At 33.4% G+C, this 26,520-nt stretch overlaps 2 protein-coding genes and 2 long non-coding RNA genes across 7 annotated transcripts; 2 read left to right on the forward strand and 2 right to left on the reverse strand.

Annotated features, from left to right (window-relative positions):
* On the forward strand, positions 1 to 5,758 carry LOC144206195 (uncharacterized). Of its 2 annotated transcripts, none has more exons than XM_077730999.1 (7): positions 1 to 149; positions 637 to 657; positions 753 to 875; positions 3,458 to 3,574; positions 4,913 to 4,942; positions 5,019 to 5,183; positions 5,282 to 5,758. In XM_077730999.1, exons 1-7 carry the CDS (start codon positions 143 to 145, stop codon positions 5,389 to 5,391), a joined length of 573 nt encoding a protein of 190 aa, XP_077587125.1. In that variant the 5' UTR covers positions 1 to 142; the 3' UTR covers positions 5,392 to 5,758. The 2 variants fall into 2 exon arrangements, with proteins under 2 accessions (XP_077587125.1, XP_077587126.1); XM_077731000.1 differs by having other exon boundaries at positions 753 to 866.
* On the reverse strand, positions 3,260 to 7,780 carry LOC144206200 (uncharacterized). 2 transcript variants are annotated; one of them, XR_013328319.1, is made up of 3 exons: positions 6,510 to 6,735; positions 4,906 to 5,177; positions 3,260 to 3,520 (listed from the first exon to the last, which is right to left on the reverse strand). It is a non-coding gene; the product is annotated as an uncharacterized LOC144206200 (long non-coding RNA). The 2 variants fall into 2 exon arrangements; XR_013328318.1 differs by lacking the exon at positions 6,510 to 6,735 and adding an exon at positions 7,557 to 7,780 and having other exon boundaries at positions 3,261 to 3,520.
* On the forward strand, positions 6,754 to 8,496 carry LOC144206197 (uncharacterized). The gene is made up of 4 exons (XR_013328316.1): positions 6,754 to 6,934; positions 7,503 to 7,532; positions 7,603 to 7,764; positions 8,347 to 8,496. It is a non-coding gene; the product is annotated as an uncharacterized LOC144206197 (long non-coding RNA).
* On the reverse strand, positions 7,806 to 26,262 carry LOC144206192 (cytosolic 5'-nucleotidase 1A-like). Of its 2 annotated transcripts, none has more exons than XM_077730997.1 (7): positions 26,023 to 26,262; positions 25,145 to 25,312; positions 24,874 to 25,003; positions 23,889 to 24,011; positions 23,630 to 23,814; positions 22,664 to 23,001; positions 7,806 to 7,953 (listed from the first exon to the last, which is right to left on the reverse strand). In XM_077730997.1, the coding sequence occupies exons 1-6, from the start codon at positions 26,152 to 26,154 to the stop codon at positions 22,666 to 22,668; spliced, it is 1,074 nt and encodes a 357-aa protein (XP_077587123.1). In that variant the 5' UTR covers positions 26,155 to 26,262; the 3' UTR covers positions 7,806 to 7,953; positions 22,664 to 22,665. The 2 variants fall into 2 exon arrangements, with proteins under 2 accessions (XP_077587123.1, XP_077587122.1); XM_077730996.1 differs by having other exon boundaries at positions 7,806 to 9,528.
* Positions 26,263 to 26,520: the final 258 nt, after the last annotated feature.

The following is a 26,520-nucleotide window of genomic DNA, read 5'->3' on the forward strand; positions in this document are numbered from 1 at the left end:
ACCAATCCCCCACCAATGACTTCACCCAAAAGATTTAAATAAATATTAGTATATATAGAGAGAGAAAGAGAGTAGTTTAACGTTCTGGTGGAATCGAGATTGTTTTTCTGGCCGTCGACGAGAGAAACAAAAGAACGACAACATGGGAAGTGAGTGACGATTATTAATTTTTACATTAATCGTTTGCATTAAATAGTTTGCTTTAAGTTAAGATAATTTAACACTGGGGATTTGATTTTGATGAATCCCGATTATTCACTTTAGGGCGATTGTTGCAAATGTTGTGTATATAACTGGAAAAAAGCAAATCCAAATGGACATAAAAGTACATTTACATCAAAGTATTTCTGAAACTTCTTGCAGCATAAAAGTAAAGTTGTTTTTGTTGAACAACATTTGGCCTAAATTGTATATTTTTTCGCTTTAATGCAAAGCAGTGTTAGTCCAAAACAATGGAGTAAAATAATAGTGTACTATAGCATTAAGTTGAGCTGTGAAACAGCGCCCTCGTGCGTCCAAACACGATGACTACATATATATCAGGGAACTGCCAACTAGTGGACAAGTGTATTTTTTTTTTAAACATCTTTAACTGAAATCAAATAACTCCAATTTACCCTCTTTTTGTCTCATCAGGCACTGAATCTACAACAGCTGGTAAGTTATAATTAATAACTATATTCATATGAATCATTGATTGAATATAAGCAAGAAATAGAAAATGATTGTAACTTACGTATTTGACTTTACAGCTGCGATCCTTTACCCTGCACCTGCCGGGACGACCATTGGTTATGACGTCAGGCCTCATGAAAACCTTATCGTAACTGCGCCATCTGGTGGTCAGAACGACAATACAAATCAAGGTGATGGAAGTAAGTATATTTTTTAAAACATAACGCCTAGCTGAGAAGACATTTTGTAACTGTACATGTTATCGTTTTGAACATTTAAATGGCCTTTCTTTCCAAGCAGGGTTGCGGGGGGTGCTGGAGCCTATCCGAGCCAGCTACGAGCACCAGGCGTTAACCACTGATAGATACACTGTGCTGCCTTTCCAAACTCTTAAATTATAAATGACTTTAGCTCATATTAAAATGCAGTTTAGGTGATTGACTTTGATGAATTTAGGGATTGGTCGCGGTCAGTTAGCGGTTTAAAAAAAATATATTTTTTCTCGTTTTAGGTTCCAGTTCCACTGATGGTAAATAACGACTCTGTTCTAAATCATCTTGGTCATCATCATGAAGCCTCCAACTGGCAATAGCCACGCCCCTTTTTTGCTTTATAATGGAAGGAAATTCGATCTAGAAATGCTAGTTTTGCGTTAAAGTACACACATTAACTATAAAAATGGCCTTTGAGAAAGATTTTAATTTTTTGTGACGTTTTTAGGACGTCTGTTAATTCATGTTAGCATGTGCATTTCATAAATGGACCAATTAAAAGCAAAAATCCAATGATTATAGTTATCTGTAATCAAAAAAAAAGTTGTTTTGGAACTTTTCCAGTAACACACCCAAGATAAAAATATGTTAACCCACCTGTTTTTGTCAAATGATAACGCCATAAAGTTCACATAAATGTAAAGCTATCTTGGCTATACTAAAAGTTTTTATTTTTTACTTATTTTAAACTTCTTTTTCAAATCACAATTTTTGTTACTGCCAATTATTAATAAAGTACATTGCACCACAAATAATGCATTGGAACTCTTTATTTCTTTTACTCTACTATTTAATCATTTTGTAGGGCAGCCATTTTGGAATCCATTTATAATATTTATATATAAAAAAATACAAAATTTTAATGTTAACTAGCCATTTTATTCTTTACTGTGAATAATTTTATTCCCCTGCAAAATTAATCAAAATCTTAATACCATCCGTACAAAAAATACAATTCAAGCTAATTAGTTTTAGCATACATGCTAACAGCTACTCTTAACATTTTCCCCATATCCTATCAAAATATAGAAACTAATATGCATTTTAACAAGTTAAACTTGACCTTAACTTTGTACTAAAAACTTACAAACCAGTTTAACTTGTTTATTTCCCCCCAAAAAAGCAATTTATTGAATATTTGATGTTCATTTTCCATCTTATCTTATCAGTCACCCGGAAGTAAGTAACTGAAATAATAAAACAGGAATTTCTTTCAGTTGTGAAAGCCACACAAAGGATTGCAATAATAACTATACTCTTTTAATTAGATATGAAGTTATGATAAGTCATGGTTTCTCCAGAAAAAGCGTGCACGCGCATTCCAAATAAATCAAAGCGAGCGAGAAGCAAGCGAGTCTTTTTCTTGAACAGAAAGACAACATGAGCCGCCGTGAGTATGCCTGTCTCTTTAAGGCGAAATAGTTGTTATATATTCACATTCTATTCTTCCATTACATTCAAATAATGTTTATTTTTTAAGTAGGTTTATAAGCTTTATCTTGTAGTTTGCAGTCAGGAATCGGGTGGTCTGTGTTTGTAAGATTTATTTGGACTAAAACTGAATAGACCACTAAACATTTTACTCACTTTTTGAACCTAATTATTTATGTGACCACTCTTTCATGTGACTAATTATTTATGTTGTCCACTACTTATTTATGTTGACTACTTATTAATGTTTTTGACTACTTATTTTGTTTTTGACTACTTAATTATGTTTTTGAGTACTTATTTGTTTTTGACTACTTATCTATGTTGGCTACTACTTATTCGTGTTTTAACTACTTATCTATGTGGACTACTTATTTATGTTTTGACTACTTATTTATGTTTTGACTACTTATTTATGTTTTGACTACTTATTTATGTTTTGACTACTTATTTATGTTTTTGACTACTTATCTATGCTGACTACTTATTTATGTTTTTGACTACTTATTTATGTTTTTGACTACTTATCTATGTTGGCTACTACTTATTTATGGTGGCTACTTATTTATGTTTTGACTACTTATTCGTGTTTTAACTACTTATCTATGTGGACTACTTATTTATGTTTTGACTACTTATTGATGTTTTGACTACTTATCTATGCTGACTACTTATTTATGTTTTTGACTAATCTATATGACTACTTATGTATGTTTTTGACTACTTCTCTATGTTGAGTACTTATTTATGTTTTTAACTAATTTATATGACTACTTATTTATGTTTTTGACTAATCTATATGACTACTTATTTATGTTGACTACTTATTTATGTTGACTACTTATTTATGTTGACTACTTATTTATGTTGACTACTTATTTATGTTTTTGACTACTTAGCTGTTTTTGACTACTTAGCTGTTTTTGACTACTTATCTATGTATTTGAAATAGCTCCGTTTGCGTGACCATCGATAGACAACACCCAAACCAAGTTGCTCAGTTTTCATAACCCGAATATGAATAATGCATTACCTGATGAAATGTATAATGTTGACTGGTCTCCTTTGACTGTCCCCAGGGTTCCCTCGTCTCTCTGGATTTTCCAAGAGCCTCCGTATCAAGTGGCCTTGGGTGAAGTCATCTGGATTCAAATTCAAAAAAATATTTCGTCCTCAAAGTATCCTTTATTCATTGTGTAAGCATTAATATAAGGCAATATTTTGTTTGCGTGCGTCATCAACCTGAAACATGTGTTTAATTATACAGTATAGTAATATATAAAAATAGAGTCTTACGTTTTATTGCAATGATTCACCTGTAATATTATTAAAATGTCATAGTCTTCACTATGTTGACTACTTATTTATGTTTTTGACTACTTGTCTATGTTGACTAATTTGTTTTGACTACTTGTCTTTTGACTACTTGTTTGACTACTTGACAATGTTGACTACTTAATGTTTTTGACTATATTATCTATGTTGACTACTTATTTATGTTTTTACTAATCTATATTGACTACTTATTTATGTAGACTACTTATGTTTTTGAGTACTTATGTTTTTGAGTACTTATGTTTTTGAGTACTTATGTTTTTGAGTACTTATGTTTTTGAGTACTTATGTTTTTGACTACTTATGTTTTTGAGTAATTATTTTTTTGAGTACTTATGTTTTTGAGTACTTATGTTTTTGAGTACTTATGTTTTTGACTACTTATGTTTTTGAGTACTTATGTTTTTGAGTACTTATGTTTTTGACTACTTATGTTTTTGACTACTTATGTTTTTGAGTACTTATGTTTTTGAGTACTTATGTTTTTGAGTAATTATGTTTTTGAGTACTTATGTTTTGAGTACTTATGTTTTTGAGTACTTATGTTTTGAGTACTTATGTTTTTGAGTACTTATGTTTTTGACTAATGTTTTTGACTAATGTTTTTGACTACTAATGTTTTTGACTACTAATGTTTTTGACTACTAATGTTTTTGACTACTTATGTTTTTGAGTACTTATGTTTTTGAGTACTTATGTTTTTGAGTAATTATGTTTTTGAGTACTTATGTTTTTGAGTACTTATGTTTTTGAGTACTTATGTTTTTGAGTACTTATGTTTTTGAGTACTTATGTTTTTGACTACTTATGTTTTTGACTACTTATGTTTTTGAGTACTTATGTTTTGAGTACTTATGTTTTTGACTACTTATGTTTTTGACTAATGTTTTTGACTACTAATGTTTTTGACTACTAATGTTTTTGACTACTAATGTTTTTGACTACTTATGTTTTTGACTACTTATGTTTTTGACTACTTATCTATGTTAACTACCTAATTATATTTTTGACTACTTATCGATTTTGACTACTTATCTATGTTGACTACTTAATTATGTTTTTGACTACTTATCTATATTGACTATACCTAATATTTATTATTTATTATTTCTGCACTTCACGGTGAACCCTTTAAATCTCGTTGTACTATAATAACAAAAAAAGCATTGAATTCTATTGATTTTTTTTTTACCTTTCAGTGATGGCCGTTGGAATTGGTGCAGGCGCAGGTAAGATGCTTCCTTCCTTCCTTCATACGTACGCAGTTGTTTGCCGTATTCACCGACGTGGTCCGTTTTTTTGCAGTCGGCTCGGTTGTTGCGGCTCCGGTGGCCCTGGAAGCTTTGGGATTCACTTCAGCTGGGATAGCGGTGAGCTCCTCCACCGCCAAGCTGATGTCATACACAACAACCATCACCAATGGAGGAGGTGGAGCAGTGGCTAGCGCACAGGCCGTCTTGCAGTCTACAGGTAAATTGTTATATAGTTAAGTCATCCATTCATCAATGTAAAGTATCAATTGGATTAATGCAATGTGTTTATTTTTTTTATTTTTTTTTATTTTGTAGGTATGGCAGGTTTGTCGAAAGCGGCTTGTTCCGCCGTGGCCCGCGTAGGAGGCGCTTTAGGAGGGCCTTTAGGAGGCATTGTAGGAGAATTACTCGCGGAAATCTGCTGAGGACACGACTTCACGTCACATATTTCGAGCAAGTATTTTTTTTTTTGTGACGTCTTAAGGCTCTTCCACATAAAACCCGTGTTTAGTCATCCGTCAAGTCATATGACAGAGTGCGCATTTCATAAATGGACCAATTAAAAGCAAAAATCTACTGATATAATCAAACAACAAGGTGGTTATGGAACTTTTCCAGTAACACCCAGAAAAAAAATGTTGAGCCACCTGTTTTTTGCCAAATGATGTTGCCAATAAAGTTCGTGTAGAGCCACCGTGGCTATAGTAAAAGTTTGTTTTTTTACTTTTTATTTTTAATTTCAAATCACAATTTTTGTCACTGACAATTATTATTAAACCCACAAATAATGCATTGGAAGTCTTTGTCTATTTTACTCTGCTATTTAATCCTTTTGTAGGGAAATCATTTAACGCAAAGACGTCTAATAATCTATTAAAATAATCAAATGAGAGTCATCAAAATATAGAAACTAAATTTAACTTTAAACTTGAGACTGACTAAGTGTAAACCAAAACCTTTAAAAAACTGTTTAATACGTTTTTTTTCACCAAAGTGTTATAAAAAATGCAATTTATTTAATACTTGAGGTTACTTAACCTTAATCTTATTTTATCAGTAATTAAAAAATCTTTTACATTTGCAAATTAGCTATTCAGAAATGCAATCCTTAAAAATAATACATTATTTTTTTTATATTTGCACTTTTACTTTTATCACATCTGCTAATTATTTAGAACTAAATCTCGAGCAGAACAAAGAACCAAAACAAATTCCCACGAGACGAGTCTAAAAAAAGATGTTTGTTTTTCAAAACAAAATTCTTTCAGTTAACAGAGCAACACAAAGGATTGCAATGATGACTATAATTTAGCAAGTCAACATCCGTGTCAAATAAGAACTCACTGGCTGCCATTGACGAGTATAGACGTCCAATTCATTTTAACTGGGCGAGGCTTACCAATTGAAATGGATTGGACGTCTGTCAATCACTATGAAAGATGAGCATCCCCAGCCAGTTTAAGTGAATTTGGACATCTTTAAAAGTCAATAGCAGGCACTGAGTTCATTTTGCGTTACTTCCTATTAATTTTAGGGTACTTACGGGTCACTTTTTGTAGATTTTGGATCGTTTCTCATTGACTTTGTTTTTAGATGCTATTCGTTGTTCACTTCCTGTTAATTTGGCTGCATTTCCGGTTTACTTCCTTTTGATTTTCGAGCACGTGATTCACTTATTCTTTAATCTGTTTTTTTTTGTTTGCCGTCGTTCATGATGCATTAAATGTTTAGCGCCGTCAATGCCAGGTCTCCCAGGTGAAACGGTTTGATTTCCCTCTTTTAATTAGTTATGAGGTCACAATAAGTTTCGTTTCTCCCGAGAGGGTGGATCGCGCATGCGCTCTCTGTATTCCTTCAGTTTCGTTTGTCCGAAAACAAAACACAACATGCTCGAACGCGCATACTTAAACCGAGCCGACCTAGAAACGACACTTCTTTTACCTTGATAAGAAGACAACATGGAGCCCGGTGAGTATCCCTTTTTCTCTAAGGAGAAATATTTGTTATTTTTTTTCAAATGTAAGTAGGTTTATTCTCCACTCTTTCATTTGACTAAGTATTTATGTTTTTGACTAATCTATGTTGACTACATATGTACTTTGATTTGCTTTGTACTTTGTGATTTGCTACTTATTTATGTTTTTGACTGTTCTATGTTGACTAATTATCTATATTTTTGACTACTTATGTGTTGACTATGTTGTACCTCTGAATTCTGGCAATTTATTTGCCTTTAAAACACAGGGGGAAATAATCAGACAGGTCTATGTTGACTACGTATTTATGTTTTTGACTACTTATTTGTTTTTGACTAATCTATGTTGACTACTTATCTATGTTGACTACTTATTTGTTTTTGACTACTTACATATGTTGACTGACTACTTATTTATGTTTTTTTACCACTTATCTATGTTGAGTATACTTATTTTTTTATTATATTTATTTCTGCACTTCATGGTGTTCCTTTTGAATCTCATTATACTTGGTTAATAACAATAAACACATTGAATTCTATTGTATGTTTACGTTTCAGTGACTGCTGTTGGTATTGGTGTTGGTGCAGGTAAGATGCTTCCCTCCTTCATACCTTTGCAGTTGTTTGTCGTATTCACTGACGTGGTCCGTTTGTCCAGTCGCCGCGGCCGCTGCAGCTCCGGCGGCTCTGGCGGTTGCCGGATTCACTTCAGCTGGGATAGCGGCGAGCTCCGTGGCTTCCAGCCTGATGTCATACACAGCCATCGCCAGCGGAGGAGGTGTGGCAGCGAGTAGCGTGGTGGCCGCCCTTCAGTCTGCAGGTAAAAGAGATTTGTGTCCCCTCTCCCAATAAGAAATCGGGCCCGATTTTGCCATTTTTATTAGAAACTTGCCTCACAATTCTGGGGTCCTACTTTGTGGAGTTTGCATCTGCTCCCCAGGCTTGTGTGGGTTTTCCCACATTCCAAAAACATGCATGGTAGGCTGATTGGATACTCCAAAATGGGTGCCTTTACAGGACAATAAAGAATGATTCAGTTTGACACAGTTATGAAGGTAACTTTATGTCATACATACTGTATGTAATTAGGATTTGTTATACAGTGTTCCCTCACTTATCGCGGTTTAATGGGGACCGGACCCCACCCCGCAATAGCTATACTAAAAAATACGAATTCTTATTGAATATTTTGTTTCCACCTCTTGTAAAATGATGTAATTCATAATTTTAACTTAATATCTTTAAATTATTATTTTTTTCCTGAAAAAAATCCGCGAAGCTCGGAGTCCGCGATAGCTGAAGCGTGAAGTAGCGAGGGAACACTGTATACAGTTACAGTCATCCATTCATCAAGTTCAAATTGGATTAATGCAACGTGGGTTTTTTTTGTTTTATTTTGTAGGTGCGGCTGGTTTGACAGGCACCGCTTATGCCGCCGCGGCCAGCATTGGAGGGGCTGTGGGAGGAATTCTCTCGAGTATCTTCTGAGACACAAACATTAAATTTCCCAAATACGGGATGAATAAATGTTTTGACTTGAAAAAAAGCCTTACTATACTGTGTCGTTTTTTTTTAGGAAAAAATAGCCACTTAAATAAACTCGAACACAGGAACACACACACTGAGGCAGATAGAATGAAAGTTAAAGGCCGCGTCTGCAGAGGCGGAGGAGTGGACCAATCAGAGGCGGAGGAGTGGACCAATCAAAAAAGCCTTACTATACTATGTCGTTTTTTCGAGAAAAAAAGCCTTACTATACTATGTCGTTTTTTCGAGGAAAAAAAGCCTTACTATACTATGTTGTTTTTTCGAGAAAAAAAGCCTTACTATACTATGTCGTTTTTTCGAGAAAAAAAGGCTTACTATACTATGTCGTTTTTTCGAGAAAAAAAGCCTTACTATACTATGTCGTTTTTTCGAGGAAAAAAAGCCTTACTATATACTATGTCGTTTTTTCGAGAAAAAAAGCCTTACTATACTATGTTGTTTTTTCGAGAAAAAAAGCCTTACTATACTATGTCGTTTTTTCGAGAAAAAAAGCCTTACTATACTATGTCGTTTTTTCGAGGAAAAAAAGCCTTACTATATACTATGTCGTTTTTTTGAGAAAAAAAGCCTTACTATACTATGTTGTTTTTTCGAGAAAAAAAGCCTTACTATACTATGTCGTTTTTTCGAGAAAAAAAGCCTTACTATACTATGTCGTTTTTTCGAGAAAAAAAGCCTTACTATACTATGTCGTTTTTTCGAGGAAAAAAAGCCTTACTATACTATGTCGTTTTTCGAGAAAAAAAGCCTTACTATACTATGTCGTTTTTTCGAGGAAAAAAAGCCTTACTATACTATGTCGTTTTTTCGAGAAAAAAAGCCTTACTATACTATGTCGTTTTTTTAGGAGAAAATAGCCACTTAAATAAACTCGAACACAGGAACACACACACACTGAGGCAGATAGAATGAAAGTTAAAGGCCGCGTCTGCAGAGGCGGAGGAGTGGACCAATCAGAGGCGGAGGAGTGGACCAATCAGAGGCCCGGGATGGTGACTACTCTTCAAGCTCCTCGAAGCTATCTCCCCCGGAAAAGCTGCTTCAACGGTGGTTTTATTAGAGATAAGACAAGTCATAAAAATGGGAGGCGTTAATACAAATGCAGGAGGTGTAGTGCACATTTTAACCAATAGGTGTAAATTCTATTCTATTCTAGTAACTTTTAATACATCATAGTGAAAAGGGTGCAAGACTAAATATAAGAATACAAATATATTTCACACTATATTGTTTTTTTTTTGTGAAAAGAGACAAAACAACAAATACTGCTGCCTAATCTGAGAGTGTGGTGGCCTAGTGGGTAAGTCATCAGTTTCCCACTTCTTTGGTCTTGGGTTCAAATCCATGTGCATGCAAAGTTTTTCCCAATATTATTCAAAATGCAAGAGGTAAAAGTACAAGTACTACTGCTTTTCTTCACAGGGTGGTGGCCCAGTGGATAAGTCATCAGTCTCCCACCTTTATGGTCCTGGGTTCAAATCCAAGTGCAAGCAAATATTTTCTCGATTTTATTCAGGTAAGTGAATGAGGTAAAAGTACAAGTACTACTGTCTACTTCCACAGGGTGGTGGCCCAATGGTTAAGTCATCAGTCTGCCACCTATGAGGTCCTGGGTTCAAATCCCAGTGCAGGCAAAGATTTTCCCAATATTATTCAGTTAAAAGAATAAGTGTAAATGCCTAAGTGTATAAGTATATAAATGTTCAGTGGTGGATGAAGCATTTTGAGTAAAAAATGACTAAGTGTTTCACCCCGTTTCCTTGGATAAAACGTTTCAACACCCTTGTATAAGTGGGGCACGAGTTGGTGTAGTGGGTTGCACACTCGCCTTTGCACCGAGAGAACGTGAGTTCGCTTCCCGGTGTCGGCGGTTCACTGACCAAGCAAGCGGTCGAGGGTCGGCCGAAGGCCGACCCGAGAACGCCTTTCGCACATACAGGTCCATCAAGTGTCTTCCGAACTGCCGAAGGCAGTTCGGAATATAACCTTTTGCTGAAAAGTATGACTAAGTGTTTAATATAAATTAAAAAGTTTTTTCTTTTTTTTTTCTTCTAGTTCCATTTTCCAGACTACTTGGTCCAGCGATCAGCCAAAGGTCGACTGCGGGAATCGAACCCAGGTCTCCCAGATGGGAGTCCAGTGTTCTAACCTCTGCGCCACCAAGTGGTTTACACTTTTCTCTGTAATCATTTGAGTGTCATGACAAGAAATCCACAGAAACAACTAAGTGAAAAAGTGTCCCAACCGGGATTCGAACCCAGGTCTCCCGCACGGGAGTCCAGTGATCTAACCTCTGCGCCACCAAGTGGTTTACACTACTCTTTGTAATCATTTGAGTGTCTTGACAAGAAGTCCACAGAAATAATTTAGTGAAAAAGTATCCGAACCGGGATTCGAACCCAGATCGCCCGGACAGGAGTCCAGTGATCTAACCTCTGCGCCACCAAGTGGTTTACACTTTTCTCTGTAATCATTTAAGTGTCTTGACAAGAAGTCCACAGAAACAATTTAGTGAAAAAGTATCCGGACCGGGACTCGAACCCAGGTCTCCCGGACAGGAGTCCAGTGATCTAACCTCTGCGCCATCAAGTGGTTTACACATCGCATTGTAATCATTTCAGTGTCTTGACAAGAAATCCACAGAAACAACTAAGTGAAAAAGTGTCCCGGCAGGGAATCGAACCCATGTCTCCCCGACGAGAGACAGGTGAGTTAACCACTCGGCCACAATTTGGCTACACTTTTCTTTGTAATCATTTGAGTGTATTGACAAGAAGTCTACAGAAACAACTAAGTGAAAAAGTGTCCCAACCAGGAATTGAACCCAGGCCACCCAGGCGAAAGACAGGTGAGTTAACCACTACGCCACAATTTGGCTACACATTCCATTGTCATATGTCATTTTTTTCAAGAAAAAAAGCCTTACTATACTATGTCGTTTTTTTTCAAGAAAAAAAGCCTTACTATAGTATGTCGTTTTTTGCAAGAAAAAAAAGCCTTACTATAGTATGTTGTTTTTTTCAAGAAAAAAAGCCTATGTCGTTTTTTTCAAGAAAAAAAGCCTTACTATACTATGTCGTTTTTTTCAAGAAAAAAAGCCTTACTATACTATGTCGTTTTTTTCAAGAAAAAAGCCTTACTATACTACGTCGTTTTTTTTCAAGAAAAAAAGCCTTACTATAGGATGTCGTTTTTTTTTCAAGAAAAAAGCCTTACTATAGTATGTCATTTATTTCAAGAAAAAAAAGCCTTACTATAGTATGTCGTTTTTTTTCAAGAAAAAAAGCCTTACTATAGTATGTCGTTTTTTTCAAGAAAAAAAAGCCTTACTATAGTATGTCGTTTTTTTCAAGAAAAAAAGCCTTACTATAGTATGTCGTTTTTTTTCAAGAAAAAAAGCCTTACTATAGTATGTCGTTTTTTTCAAAAAAAAAAGCCTTACTATACTATGTTGTTTTTTTCAAGAAAAAAAGCCTATGTCGTTTTTTTCAAGAAAATAAAGCCTTACTATAGTATGTCGTTTTTTTCAAGAAAAAAAGCCTTACTATAGTATGTCGTTTTTTTTCAAGAAAAAAAGCCTTACTATACTATGTCGTTTTTTTTCAAGAAAAAAAGCCTTACTATACTATGTCGTTTTTTTTTCAAGAAAAAAAGCCTTACTATTCTATGTCGTTTTTTTTCAAGAAAAAAAGCCTTACTATACTATGTCGTTTTTTTCAAGAAAAAAAGCCTTACTATAGTATGTCGTTTTTTTTCAAGAAAAAAAGCCTTACTATAGTATGTCGTTTTTTTCAAGAAAATAAAGCCTTACTATAGTATGTCGTTTTTTTCAAGAAAAAAAGCCTTACTATAGTATGTCGTTTTTTTTCAAGAAAAAAAGCCTTACTATACTATGTCGTTTTTTTTCAAGAAAAAAAGCCTTACTATAGTATGTCGTTTTTTTTCAAGAAAAAAAGCCTTACTATAGTATGTCGTTTTTTTTCAAGAAAAAAAGCCTTACTATACTATGTCGTTTTTTTTCAAGAAAAAAAGCCTTACTATACTATGTCGTTTTTTCGAGAAAAAAAGCCTTACTATACTATGTCGTTTTTTCGAGAAAAAAAGCCTTACTATACTATGTCGTTTTTTCAAGAAAAAAAGCCTTACTATACTATGTCGTTTTTTCAAGAAAAAAAGCCTTACTATACTATGTCGTTTTTTCAAGCAAAAAAGCCTTACTATACTATGTCGTTTTTTCAAGCAAAAAAGCCTTACTATACTATGTCGTTTTTTCAAGAAAAAAAGCCTTACTATACTATGTCGTTTTTTCAAGCAAAAAAGCCTTACTATACTATGTCGTTTTTTCAAGAAAAAAAGCCTTACTATACTATGTCGTTTTTTCAAGCAAAAAAGCCTTACTATACTATGTCGTTTTTTCGAGAAAAAAAGCCTTACTATACTATGTCGTTTTTTCAAGAAAAAAAGCCTTACTATACTATGTCGTTTTTTCAAGCAAAAAAGCCTTACTATACTATGTCGTTTTTTCGAGAAAAAAAGCCTTACTATACTATGTCGTTTTTTCGAGAAAAAAAGCCTTACTATACTATGTCGTTTTTTCAAGCAAAAAAGCCTTACTATACTATGTCGTTTTTTCGAGAAAAAAAGCCTTACTATACTATGTCGTTTTTTCGAGAAAAAAAGCCTTACTATACTATGTCGTTTTTTCGAGAAAAAAAGCCTTACTATACTATGTCGTTTTTTCGAGAAAAAAAGCCTTACTATACTATGTCGTTTTTTCGAGAAAAAAAGCCTTACTATACTATGTCGTTTTTTCAAGAAAAAAGCCTTACTATACTATGTCGTTTTTTTCAAGCAAAAAAGCCTTACTATACTATGTCGTTTTTTCAAGCAAAAAAGCCTTACTATACTATGTCGTTTTTTCAAGCAAAAAAGCCTTACTATACTATGTCGTTTTTTCAAGAAAAAAAGCCTTACTATACTATGTCGTTTTTTCAAGCAAAAAAGCCTTACTATACTATGTCGTTTTTTCAAGAAAAAAAGCCTTACTATACTATGTCGTTTTTTCAAGCAAAAAAGCCTTACTATACTATGTCGTTTTTTCGAGAAAAAAAGCCTTACTATACTATGTCGTTTTTTCAAGAAAAAAAGCCTTACTATACTATGTCGTTTTTTCGAGAAAAAAAGCCTTACTATACTATGTCGTTTTTTCGAGAAAAAAAGCCTTACTATACTATGTCGTTTTTTCGAGAAAAAAAGCCTTACTATACTATGTCGTTTTTTCGAGAAAAAAAGCCTTACTATACTATGTCGTTTTTTCAAGCAAAAAAGCCTTACTATACTATGTCGTTTTTTCAAGAAAAAAAGCCTTACTATACTATGTCGTTTTTTCAAGAAAAAAAGCCTTACTATACTATGTCGTTTTTTCAAGCAAAAAAGCCTTACTATACTATGTCGTTTTTTCGAGAAAAAAAGCCTTACTATACTATGTCGTTTTTTCGAGAAAAAAAGCCTTACTATACTATGTCGTTTTTTCGAGAGAAAAAGCCTTACTATACTATGTCGTTTTTTCGAGAAAAAAAGCCTTACTATACTATGTCGTTTTTTCGAGAAAAAAAGCCTTACTATACTATGTCGTTTTTTCAAGAAAAAAGCCTTACTATACTATGTCGTTTTTTTCAAGCAAAAAAGCCTTACTATACTATGTCGTTTTTTCAAGCAAAAAAGCCTTACTATACTATGTCGTTTTTTCAAGCAAAAAAGCCTTACTATACTATGTCGTTTTTTCAAGAAAAAAAGCCTTACTATACTATGTCGTTTTTTCAAGCAAAAAAGCCTTACTATACTATGTCGTTTTTTCAAGAAAAAAAGCCTTACTATACTATGTCGTTTTTTCAAGCAAAAAAGCCTTACTATACTATGTCGTTTTTTCGAGAAAAAAAGCCTTACTATACTATGTCGTTTTTTCGAGAAAAAAAGCCTTACTATACTATGTCGTTTTTTCGAGAAAAAAAGCCTTACTATACTATGTCGTTTTTTCGAGAAAAAAAGCCTTACTATACTATGTCGTTTTTTCAAGAAAAAAAGCCTTACTATACTATGTCGTTTTTTCAAGAAAAAAAGCCTTACTATACTATGTCGTTTTTTCAAGCAAAAAAGCCTTACTATACTATGTCGTTTTTTCAAGCAAAAAAGCCTTACTATACTATGTCGTTTTTTCGAGAAAAAAAGCCTTACTATACTATGTCGTTTTTTCGAGAAAAAAAGCCTTACTATACTATGTCGTTTTTTCGAGAAAAAAAGCCTTACTATACTATGTCGTTTTTTCGAGAAAAAAAGCCTTACTATACTATGTCGTTTTTTCGAGAAAAAAAGCCTTACTATACTATGTCGTTTTTTCAAGAAAAAAGCCTTACTATACTATGTCGTTTTTTCAAGAAAAAAAGCCTTACTATACTATGTCGTTTTTTCAAGCAAAAAAGCCTTACTATACTATGTCGTTTTTTCAAGAAAAAAAGCCTTACTATACTATGTCGTTTTTTCAAGAAAAAAAGCCTTACTATACTATGTCGTTTTTTCAAGCAAAAAAGCCTTACTATACTATGTCGTTTTTTCGAGAAAAAAAGCCTTACTATACTATGTCGTTTTTTCGAGAAAAAAAGCCTTACTATACTATGTCGTTTTTTCGAGAAAAAAAGCCTTACTATACTATGTCGTTTTTTCAAGAAAAAAAAGCCTTACTATAGTATGTCGTTTTTTTCAAGAAAAAAAGCCTTACTATAGTATGTCGTTTTTTTTCAAGAAAAAAAGCCTTACTATAGTATGTCGTTTTTTCAAGCAAAAAAGCCTTACTATACTATGTCGTTTTTTCGAGAAAAAAAGCCTTACTATACTATGTCGTTTTTTCGAGAAAAAAAGCCTTACTATACTATGTCGTTTTTTCGAGAAAAAAAGCCTTACTATACTATGTCGTTTTTTCAAGAAAAAAAAGCCTTACTATACTATGTCGTTTTTTCAAGCAAAAAAGCCTTACTATACTATGTCGTTTTTTCGAGAAAAAAAGCCTTACTATACTATGTCGTTTTTTCGAGAAAAAAAGCCTTACTATACTATGTCGTTTTTTCGAGAAAAAAAGCCTTACTATACTATGTCGTTTTTTCGAGAAAAAAAGCCTTACTATACTATGTCGTTTTTTCAAGAAAAAAAGCCTTACTATACTATGTCGTTTTTTCAAGAAAAAAAGCCTTACTATACTATGTCGTTTTTTCAAGCAAAAAAGCCTTACTATACTATGTCGTTTTTTCAAGCAAAAAAGCCTTACTATACTATGTCGTTTTTTCGAGAAAAAAAGCCTTACTATACTATGTCGTTTTTTCGAGAAAAAAAGCCTTACTATACTATGTCGTTTTTTCGAGAAAAAAAGCCTTACTATACTATGTCGTTTTTTCGAGAAAAAAAGCCTTACTATACTATGTCGTTTTTTCGAGAAAAAAAGCCTTACTATACTATGTCGTTTTTTCAAGAAAAAAGCCTTACTATACTATGTCGTTTTTTTCAAGCAAAAAAGCCTTACTATACTATGTCGTTTTTTCAAGCAAAAAAGCCTTACTATACTATGTCGTTTTTTCAAGCAAAAAAGCCTTACTATACTATGTCGTTTTTTCAAGAAAAAAAGCCTTACTATACTATGTCGTTTTTTCAAGCAAAAAAGCCTTACTATACTATGTCGTTTTTTCAAGAAAAAAAGCCTTACTATACTATGTCGTTTTTTCAAGCAAAAAAGCCTTACTATACTATGTCGTTTTTTCGAGAAAAAAAGCCTTACTATACTATGTCGTTTTTTCAAGAAAAAAAGCCTTACTATACTATGTCGTTTTTTCGAGAAAAAAAGCCTTACTATACTATGTCGTTTTTTCGAGAAAAAAAGCCTTACTATACTATGTCGTTTTTTCGAGAAAAAAAGCCTTACTATACTATGTCGTTTTTTCGAGAAAAAAAGCCTTACTATACTATGTCGTTTTTTCAAGCAAAAAAGCCTTACTATACTATGTCGTTTTTTCAAGAAAAAAAGCCTTACTATACTATGTCGTTTTTTCAAGAAAAAAAGCCTTACTATACTATGTCGTTTTTTCAAGCAAAAAAGCCTTACTATACTATGTCGTTTTTTCGAGAAAAAAAGCCTTACTATACTATGTCGTTTTTTCGAGAAAAAAAGCCTTACTATACTATGTCGTTTTTTCGAGAAAAAAAGCCTTACTATACTATGTCGTTTTTTCAAGAAAAAAAAGCCTTACTATAGTATGTCGTTTTTTTCAAGAAAAAAAGCCTTACTATAGTATGTCGTTTTTTTTCAAGAAAAAAAGCCTTACTATAGTATGTCGTTTTTTTCAAAAAAAAAAGCCTTACTATACTATGTTGTTTTTTTCAAGAAAAAAAGCCTATGTCGTTTTTTTCAAGAAAATAAAGCCTTACTATAGTATGTCGTTTTTTTCAAGAAAAAAAGCCTTACTATAGTATGTCGTTTTTTTTCAAGAAAAAAAGCCTTACTATACTATGTCGTTTTTTTTCAAGAAAAAAAGCCTTACTATACTATGTCGTTTTTTTTTCAAGAAAAAAAGCCTTACTATTCTATGTCGTTTTTTTTCAAGAAAAAAAGCCTTACTATACTATGTCGTTTTTTTCAAGAAAAAAAGCCTTACTATAGTATGTCGTTTTTTTTCAAGAAAAAAAGCCTTACTATAGTATGTCGTTTTTTTCAAGAAAATAAAGCCTTACTATAGTATGTCGTTTTTTTCAAGAAAAAAAGCCTTACTATAGTATGTCGTTTTTTTTCAAGAAAAAAAGCCTTACTATACTATGTCGTTTTTTTTCAAGAAAAAAAGCCTTACTATAGTATGTCGTTTTTTTTCAAGAAAAAAAGCCTTACTATAGTATGTCGTTTTTTTTCAAGAAAAAAAGCCTTACTATACTATGTCGTTTTTTTTCAAGAAAAAAAGCCTTACTATACTATGTCGTTTTTTCGAGAAAAAAAGCCTTACTATACTATGTCGTTTTTTCGAGAAAAAAAGCCTTACTATACTATGTCGTTTTTTCAAGAAAAAAAGCCTTACTATACTATGTCGTTTTTTCAAGAAAAAAAGCCTTACTATACTATGTCGTTTTTTCAAGCAAAAAAGCCTTACTATACTATGTCGTTTTTTCAAGCAAAAAAGCCTTACTATACTATGTCGTTTTTTCAAGAAAAAAAGCCTTACTATACTATGTCGTTTTTTCAAGCAAAAAAGCCTTACTATACTATGTCGTTTTTTCAAGAAAAAAAGCCTTACTATACTATGTCGTTTTTTCAAGCAAAAAAGCCTTACTATACTATGTCGTTTTTTCGAGAAAAAAAGCCTTACTATACTATGTCGTTTTTTCAAGAAAAAAAGCCTTACTATACTATGTCGTTTTTTCAAGCAAAAAAGCCTTACTATACTATGTCGTTTTTTCGAGAAAAAAAGCCTTACTATACTATGTCGTTTTTTCGAGAAAAAAAGCCTTACTATACTATGTCGTTTTTTCAAGCAAAAAAGCCTTACTATACTATGTCGTTTTTTCGAGAAAAAAAGCCTTACTATACTATGTCGTTTTTTCGAGAAAAAAAGCCTTACTATACTATGTCGTTTTTTCGAGAAAAAAAGCCTTACTATACTATGTCGTTTTTTCGAGAAAAAAAGCCTTACTATACTATGTCGTTTTTTCGAGAAAAAAAGCCTTACTATACTATGTCGTTTTTTCAAGAAAAAAGCCTTACTATACTATGTCGTTTTTTTCAAGCAAAAAAGCCTTACTATACTATGTCGTTTTTTCAAGCAAAAAAGCCTTACTATACTATGTCGTTTTTTCAAGCAAAAAAGCCTTACTATACTATGTCGTTTTTTCAAGAAAAAAAGCCTTACTATACTATGTCGTTTTTTCAAGCAAAAAAGCCTTACTATACTATGTCGTTTTTTCAAGAAAAAAAGCCTTACTATACTATGTCGTTTTTTCAAGCAAAAAAGCCTTACTATACTATGTCGTTTTTTCGAGAAAAAAAGCCTTACTATACTATGTCGTTTTTTCAAGAAAAAAAGCCTTACTATACTATGTCGTTTTTTCGAGAAAAAAAGCCTTACTATACTATGTCGTTTTTTCGAGAAAAAAAGCCTTACTATACTATGTCGTTTTTTCGAGAAAAAAAGCCTTACTATACTATGTCGTTTTTTCGAGAAAAAAAGCCTTACTATACTATGTCGTTTTTTCAAGCAAAAAAGCCTTACTATACTATGTCGTTTTTTCAAGAAAAAAAGCCTTACTATACTATGTCGTTTTTTCAAGAAAAAAAGCCTTACTATACTATGTCGTTTTTTCAAGCAAAAAAGCCTTACTATACTATGTCGTTTTTTCGAGAAAAAAAGCCTTACTATACTATGTCGTTTTTTCGAGAAAAAAAGCCTTACTATACTATGTCGTTTTTTCGAGAAAAAAAGCCTTACTATACTATGTCGTTTTTTCGAGAAAAAAAGCCTTACTATACTATGTCGTTTTTTCGAGAAAAAAAGCCTTACTATACTATGTCGTTTTTTCAAGAAAAAAGCCTTACTATACTATGTCGTTTTTTTCAAGCAAAAAAGCCTTACTATACTATGTCGTTTTTTCAAGCAAAAAAGCCTTACTATACTATGTCGTTTTTTCAAGCAAAAAAGCCTTACTATACTATGTCGTTTTTTCAAGAAAAAAAGCCTTACTATACTATGTCGTTTTTTCAAGCAAAAAAGCCTTACTATACTATGTCGTTTTTTCAAGAAAAAAAGCCTTACTATACTATGTCGTTTTTTCAAGCAAAAAAGCCTTACTATACTATGTCGTTTTTTCGAGAAAAAAAGCCTTACTATACTATGTCGTTTTTTCGAGAAAAAAAGCCTTACTATACTATGTCGTTTTTTCGAGAAAAAAAGCCTTACTATACTATGTCGTTTTTTCGAGAAAAAAAGCCTTACTATACTATGTCGTTTTTTCAAGAAAAAAAGCCTTACTATACTATGTCGTTTTTTCAAGAAAAAAAGCCTTACTATACTATGTCGTTTTTTCAAGCAAAAAAGCCTTACTATACTATGTCGTTTTTTCAAGCAAAAAAGCCTTACTATACTATGTCGTTTTTTCGAGAAAAAAAGCCTTACTATACTATGTCGTTTTTTCGAGAAAAAAAGCCTTACTATACTATGTCGTTTTTTCGAGAAAAAAAGCCTTACTATACTATGTCGTTTTTTCGAGAAAAAAAGCCTTACTATACTATGTCGTTTTTTCGAGAAAAAAAGCCTTACTATACTATGTCGTTTTTTCAAGAAAAAAGCCTTACTATACTATGTCGTTTTTTTCAAGCAAAAAAGCCTTACTATACTATGTCGTTTTTTCAAGCAAAAAAGCCTTACTATACTATGTCGTTTTTTCAAGCAAAAAAGCCTTACTATACTATGTCGTTTTTTCAAGAAAAAAAGCCTTACTATACTATGTCGTTTTTTCAAGCAAAAAAGCCTTACTATACTATGTCGTTTTTTCAAGAAAAAAAGCCTTACTATACTATGTCGTTTTTTCAAGCAAAAAAGCCTTACTATACTATGTCGTTTTTTCGAGAAAAAAAGCCTTACTATACTATGTCGTTTTTTCAAGAAAAAAAGCCTTACTATACTATGTCGTTTTTTCGAGAAAAAAAGCCTTACTATACTATGTCGTTTTTTCGAGAAAAAAAGCCTTACTATACTATGTCGTTTTTTCGAGAAAAAAAGCCTTACTATACTATGTCGTTTTTTCGAGAAAAAAAGCCTTACTATACTATGTCGTTTTTTCAAGCAAAAAAGCCTTACTATACTATGTCGTTTTTTCAAGAAAAAAAGCCTTACTATACTATGTCGTTTTTTCAAGAAAAAAAGCCTTACTATACTATGTCGTTTTTTCAAGCAAAAAAGCCTTACTATACTATGTCGTTTTTTCGAGAAAAAAAGCCTTACTATACTATGTCGTTTTTTCGAGAAAAAAAGCCTTACTATACTATGTCGTTTTTTCGAGAAAAAAAGCCTTACTATACTATGTCGTTTTTTCGAGAAAAAAAGCCTTACTATACTATGTCGTTTTTTCGAGAAAAAAAGCCTTACTATACTATGTCGTTTTTTCAAGAAAAAAGCCTTACTATACTATGTCGTTTTTTTCAAGCAAAAAAGCCTTACTATACTATGTCGTTTTTTCAAGCAAAAAAGCCTTACTATACTATGTCGTTTTTTCAAGCAAAAAAGCCTTACTATACTATGTCGTTTTTTCAAGAAAAAAAGCCTTACTATACTATGTCGTTTTTTCAAGCAAAAAAGCCTTACTATACTATGTCGTTTTTTCAAGAAAAAAAGCCTTACTATACTATGTCGTTTTTTCAAGCAAAAAAGCCTTACTATACTATGTCGTTTTTTCGAGAAAAAAAGCCTTACTATACTATGTCGTTTTTTCGAGAAAAAAAGCCTTACTATACTATGTCGTTTTTTCGAGAAAAAAAGCCTTACTATACTATGTCGTTTTTTCGAGAAAAAAAGCCTTACTATACTATGTCGTTTTTTCAAGAAAAAAAGCCTTACTATACTATGTCGTTTTTTCAAGAAAAAAAGCCTTACTATACTATGTCGTTTTTTCAAGCAAAAAAGCCTTACTATACTATGTCGTTTTTTCAAGCAAAAAAGCCTTACTATACTATGTCGTTTTTTCAAGCAAAAAAGCCTTACTATACTATGTCGTTTTTTCAAGAAAAAAAGCCTTACTATACTATGTCGTTTTTTCAAGCAAAAAAGCCTTAGTATACTATGTCGTTTTTTCGAGAAAAAAAGCCTTACTATACTATGTCGTTTTTTCGAGAAAAAAAGCCTTACTATACTATGTCGTTTTTTCAAGCAAAAAAGCCTTACTATACTATGTCGTTTTTTCAAGCAAAAAAGCCTTACTATACTATGTCGTTTTTTCAAGAAAAAAAGCCTTACTATACTATGTCGTTTTTTCAAGCAAAAAAGCCTTAGTATACTATGTCGTTTTTTCGAGAAAAAAAGCCTTACTATACTATGTCGTTTTTTCGAGAAAAAAAGCCTTACTATACTATGTCGTTTTTTCAAGAAAAAAAGCCTTACTATACTATGTCGTTTTTTCAAGCAAAAAAGCCTTACTATACTATGTCGTTTTTTCGAGAAAAAAAGCCTTACTATACTATGTCGTTTTTTCAAGCAAAAAAGCCTTACTATACTATGTCGTTTTTTCAAGAAAAAAAGCCTTACTATACTATGTCGTTTTTTCAAGAAAAAAAGCCTTACTATACTATGTCGTTTTTTCAAGAAAAAAAGCCTTACTATACTATGTCGTTTTTTCAAGCAAAAAAGCCTTACTATACTATGTCGTTTTTTAAAGCCTTACTATACTATGTTGTTTAAGTAAAGAGCCTTACTATACTATGTTGTTTTTTTAAGTAAAGAGCCTTACTATACTATGTTGTTTTTTTAAGTAAAGAGCCTTACTATACTGTGTTGTTTTTTAAGTAGAGCCTTATTATACTATGTTGTTTTTTAAGCCTTAGTATACTATATTGTTTTTTTAAGTAAAGAGCCTTACTATACTATGTCGTTTTTTAAGCCTTACTATACTATATTGTTTTACTGAAAAATATGAGTTTGAATATGCGTTCAATATAAATTAAAGTTTTCTCTTTTTTTTCTTCTTGTTCCATTTTCCAGACTACATTATGTAGTGATCGGCCTAAGGGCGACGGCGGGAATCGAACCCAGGTCTCCCAGGCGAGAGTCCTGTGCTCTAACCTCTGCGCCAACCAAGTGACTGCACTTTTCTTTGTAATCATTTCAGTGTCTTGACAAGAAGTCCACAGAAACAACTAAGTGAAAAAGTGTCGCGAACGGGATTCGAACCTAGGTCTCCCAGACGAAAGTCCAGTGATCTAACCTCTGCGCCAACCAAGTTACTCCACTTTTCTTTGTAATCATTTTAGTGTCTTGACAGAAGTCATCAAAAACAACTAAGTGAAAAAGTGTCCCGACTGGGAATCGAACCCAGGTCTCCCCGACGAGAGACGGATGAGTTAACCACTAGGCCACAATTGGGCTACACTTTGGACTCACCCTCATTTCTTGGCTTGCGTCTGGGCGACGCCATAAGGGACGTGACAGGCTACGGTGCCGAGCTCGGCCGCCCCTTCTACGTGGAACATCTGGTCGTCGAAGAAAATATGCGGCCTGATCTTCTCCAACATAGGGCCCTTGGGGGCCCCCGCCAGGAAGAGAGCCTCGTCGATCTCCAGGCCCCACGAACGCAGTGTCTTTAAGGCTCTGGTACCGGAGCTAGCGGCGCTACGTGCCGTCACCAGATAAGTGCGGATGGGGCAGTCCATTCGCAGGCCTTTGTCGAAGAACTTCCTCTGTAGTTTCCCCAACGCCTCCAGGAAGCCCTTCAACGGGCCCTAACCAGAAAAAAAACATACTACATTAAAGACAGTAAAGTACTATAAGTGACACATTTAATCAAAAATTGTCTGGACTCTTTAATTGTCTGTCTCTTTAATGTATGTTTTGTTTTTCTGGATTTCTAATCAAATAAAAATCTTTTTTTTTTTCCTCTTAGTGTATTTTTTTTGGGCTGGTGCGACTTAAAGGGACCCAACAAGTGTATATGTAAAAAAAAAAGTTTCTTTTTTTCGATTTAAATACTGTAAATCAACGGGTGAAGACAGCTATTGTTTAATAGCTAGCTAAAGTGGTTAGCACAACTATTTTAGCCATTGAGCATCACCTTAAAATCATTAAGACTATGTTGTTATAACGACAGCTAATAGCTAACTAAAGTTATCACACGTATACAACGTCTTTGGCCATTCATTAGTGTTAATTCTGGAAAATGTTGGATATAAATGTTTTCTTATTTCTATGTCAAGACTAATTACTAATGAGGCGTGTTAATGACGTATAAACACTGCGACGGGAACCGGAGTCTCGAATGCGTTCAACGGGTCAACTTTTGACACACACGTGAATTGCTAACGGCAAAATTGACTCATTTGAGATGCTTAGCAGCTAGTGACATATACGTACGTGATCCAAAGGCTTGTTCTCGTGGGCCTTCTCGTGTTCAAAGAACTTCTCCAGCCCCTCCGCCTTGAAAATACGTTCCGACTCGTCCGAGAAGAGGACAGCGTCGCCATCGAAGGCGACTCGAAGCTGGGTCTCGGACACCTCCTTCTTCTTCTCTGGGGCGAACATGGTGGCAGCCGCGATACCTGACGGCCAAAGGCACACGCTCGCCCTCTAGCGGTTGTAGATTTAAAAATAAATAAAAATGGTTCTCACTGACCTTCTGCCAAAGCTTCTCGCACTTTGGTCGAGTCAGCGGAAAGGTATAAATTTGTGTGATAGGCTTTTAAGTAACCAATGGGACTGTTTCCTCCAGTCATGCAGAAACGCTCGATCAATAAGTCTGGAAAAACAATCAGGCGGGCAAGATGTTATTCCAAGATGGAATGTTTGCTGGGAAAGGCTCCAGCACCCCCACAACCCTTGAGTTGATAGACAGTATGAAAAATGAATGAATTATTTTTTTTATTGCATAGTAACAATTATTTATTATTATCACTAATATCGTTACTAACATTAGTATCATCATCATCATCATCATCATCATCATCATCATCATCATCATCATCATCATCATCATCATCATCATCATCATCATCATCATCATCATCATCATCATCATCATCATCATCATCATCATCATCATCATCATCATCATCATCATCATCATCATCATCATCATCATCATCATCATCATCATCATCATCATCATCATCATCATCATCATCATCATCATCATCATCATCATCATCATCATCATCATCATCATCAACATCATCATCATCATCATCAACATCATCAGCATCATTACTATTATTATAATTATTAGTTATCATTATCATTACTGTCATTATCATTATTAATATTATTATCATTATTAGTTAATATTATCATAGTTATTATTATTATAGTTATTGTCATTATCATAATTATAATAATCAATTATTATTATCATTATTTTAGTTATTATTACTATCATTATTATCATTTTCATTATCATTATTATCATCATTCTCATTATGATTATCATTATTATCATTATAATTATCATGATCACTATAATAATAAGAATAAGTATCATTATTATAACATATTTTCTCATTCCAAGTGGGAGTTTAAGATTGAAAACATGAATATGTATTTTTCTGACTGACCATTGGTTGAAGACAACCGATTAAAAATACAATCAGCCTGTGTCGACTCACCGTGATGATTGATGGTATTGATGAGCCGCAGGCCCACGTACGCGTGGTTGTTTGTCACCAGCACCACGTCGAAAAGCTCCTCACTGTGTGGGTAAATCTCCCGCAACCGATTGTTGACCGCCTCCAGAGCCTGGGAAGGCATCCAAAATGTCACAATTCAACTAAAAATATACATCTTTCTTCCTTAAATCCGCATTATTTTCCTGCACCCACACATGCAGAACAGGCAGAATGTTTTCAATTTTAAAAAAAAAGTCAGAATCTTTCTAACCTTGACAAAGGAGAAGGCCGGACCAGGTGCGAAAGGCTGTCTTTCGTGTTCCAGCTGGTACTTGAGGTAGTCCTCCATACCCTGGCGCTCGTAAATCTGCTGTTCCCGCTCCATGTTGAAAAGAACCCGCGACGACACGGCGATAGTGATGGCGTTCTCGGGTTTGGGCTAGAACAGAACATGAATCCATTTTGGGTTTGAACAAATACAGATAAAACTAGAAAATAACAGTTCAATCTATAGAACTAAGTACAATACTTTCAAAACAAACCATTACAACGCTGTTGAGATTAAATGTATTATCCTAGCATTTAATTAATTGTGTTAGAATTTGATTTATTGAATTTAAGGTGGTGTAATACTCAACACTGCCACCAGGGGCACTGTATTCTCCCAAATATATAGAACCAAGTACAATACTTTCAAAACAAACCATTACAACGCCATTCAGATTAACCTTATCATCCTAGTATTAAATTAATTGTGTTAGAATTTGATTTATTGAATTTAAATTGGTGTCATACTCACCACTGCCACCAGAGGGTACTATATTCTCCCAAATCTATTGGACTAAGTACAACTATTTCAAAACAAACCATTACAACGTCATTCAGATTAAAATTATCATCCTAGCATTTAATTCATTGTGTTTGAATTGGATTTATAGAATTTTAACATTGTCATATTCACCACTGCCACCAGAGGGCATTGTATTCTCCCAAATTTGGCTTAAGTACAACACTTTCAAAACAATAACAAAACATCACTTGAATTAACCTCATCATCCTAGCATTTAATTTTAAATGTTAGCCATTTTAATTTTCAATGTATTGTTGGAGCCTAAAAAAAAGACATTTAAAAATGGAAAGAATACTCACTGGCTGAGGTTTCCTAGTTGGAGTTGAGGCTTTCACTTCAAGCGTCTTCTTCTTCTCTTCCCAGTCGCCACTCATGCTGCCATTTCCACTTTGTCCACCGACTGTTGAAATCCCACCGTTGCTCAAATTCATTTTGGACCAAAAAAAAAAGCACCAGCAGCCGCGGATGGAGTTAGCTTGCAAAGTGCTGTCTCACTCATGCGCAATCCCAATTGGAGCCAGAGTTGACAGCCTGGCAGACGAGATCTGGGGAAAAGAGAGAAGAAAAAAAGAACGACTTAGTGGAAGCGTGGGAAGAAATACAAAAATACACATTTTAGCATATGATAGCCATCATGCTAATTCAATTTGATATCATTTTTACATCATATAAATCAGTATAATGTTATACTACAGCACAGAAGTGTGGGAAATACAGCCACACATACAAATACACACATTCTTTCTAAAAGGATCTTGGCACTTTAGTTGTTGCTAGGCAACAGCGGAAGTCTGGCT

This window comes from Stigmatopora nigra, chromosome 13, assembly GCF_051989575.1.
Source record: "Stigmatopora nigra isolate UIUO_SnigA chromosome 13, RoL_Snig_1.1, whole genome shotgun sequence".
NCBI lineage: Eukaryota > Metazoa > Chordata > Actinopteri > Syngnathiformes > Syngnathidae > Stigmatopora > Stigmatopora nigra.

Coding starts and splice junctions, on each gene's coding strand:
- LOC144206192 (XM_077730997.1), bottom strand. CDS start 26,154: ATGAATTTGAGCAACGGTGGGATTTCAACAGTCGGTGGACAAAGTGGA. Junction 25,313..26,022: donor CAACTAGGAAACCTCAGCCA/GTGAGTATTCTT, acceptor GTTCTGTTCTAG/CCCAAACCCGAGAACGCCAT. Junction 23,002..23,629: donor AGAACAAGCCTTTGGATCAC/GTACGTATATGT, acceptor TTTTCTGGTTAG/GGCCCGTTGAAGGGCTTCCT.
- LOC144206195 (XM_077730999.1), top strand. Junction 876..3,457: donor TACAAATCAAGGTGATGGAA/GTAAGTATATTT, acceptor GACTGTCCCCAG/GGTTCCCTCGTCTCTCTGGA. Junction 4,943..5,018: donor TGGAATTGGTGCAGGCGCAG/GTAAGATGCTTC, acceptor GTTTTTTTGCAG/TCGGCTCGGTTGTTGCGGCT.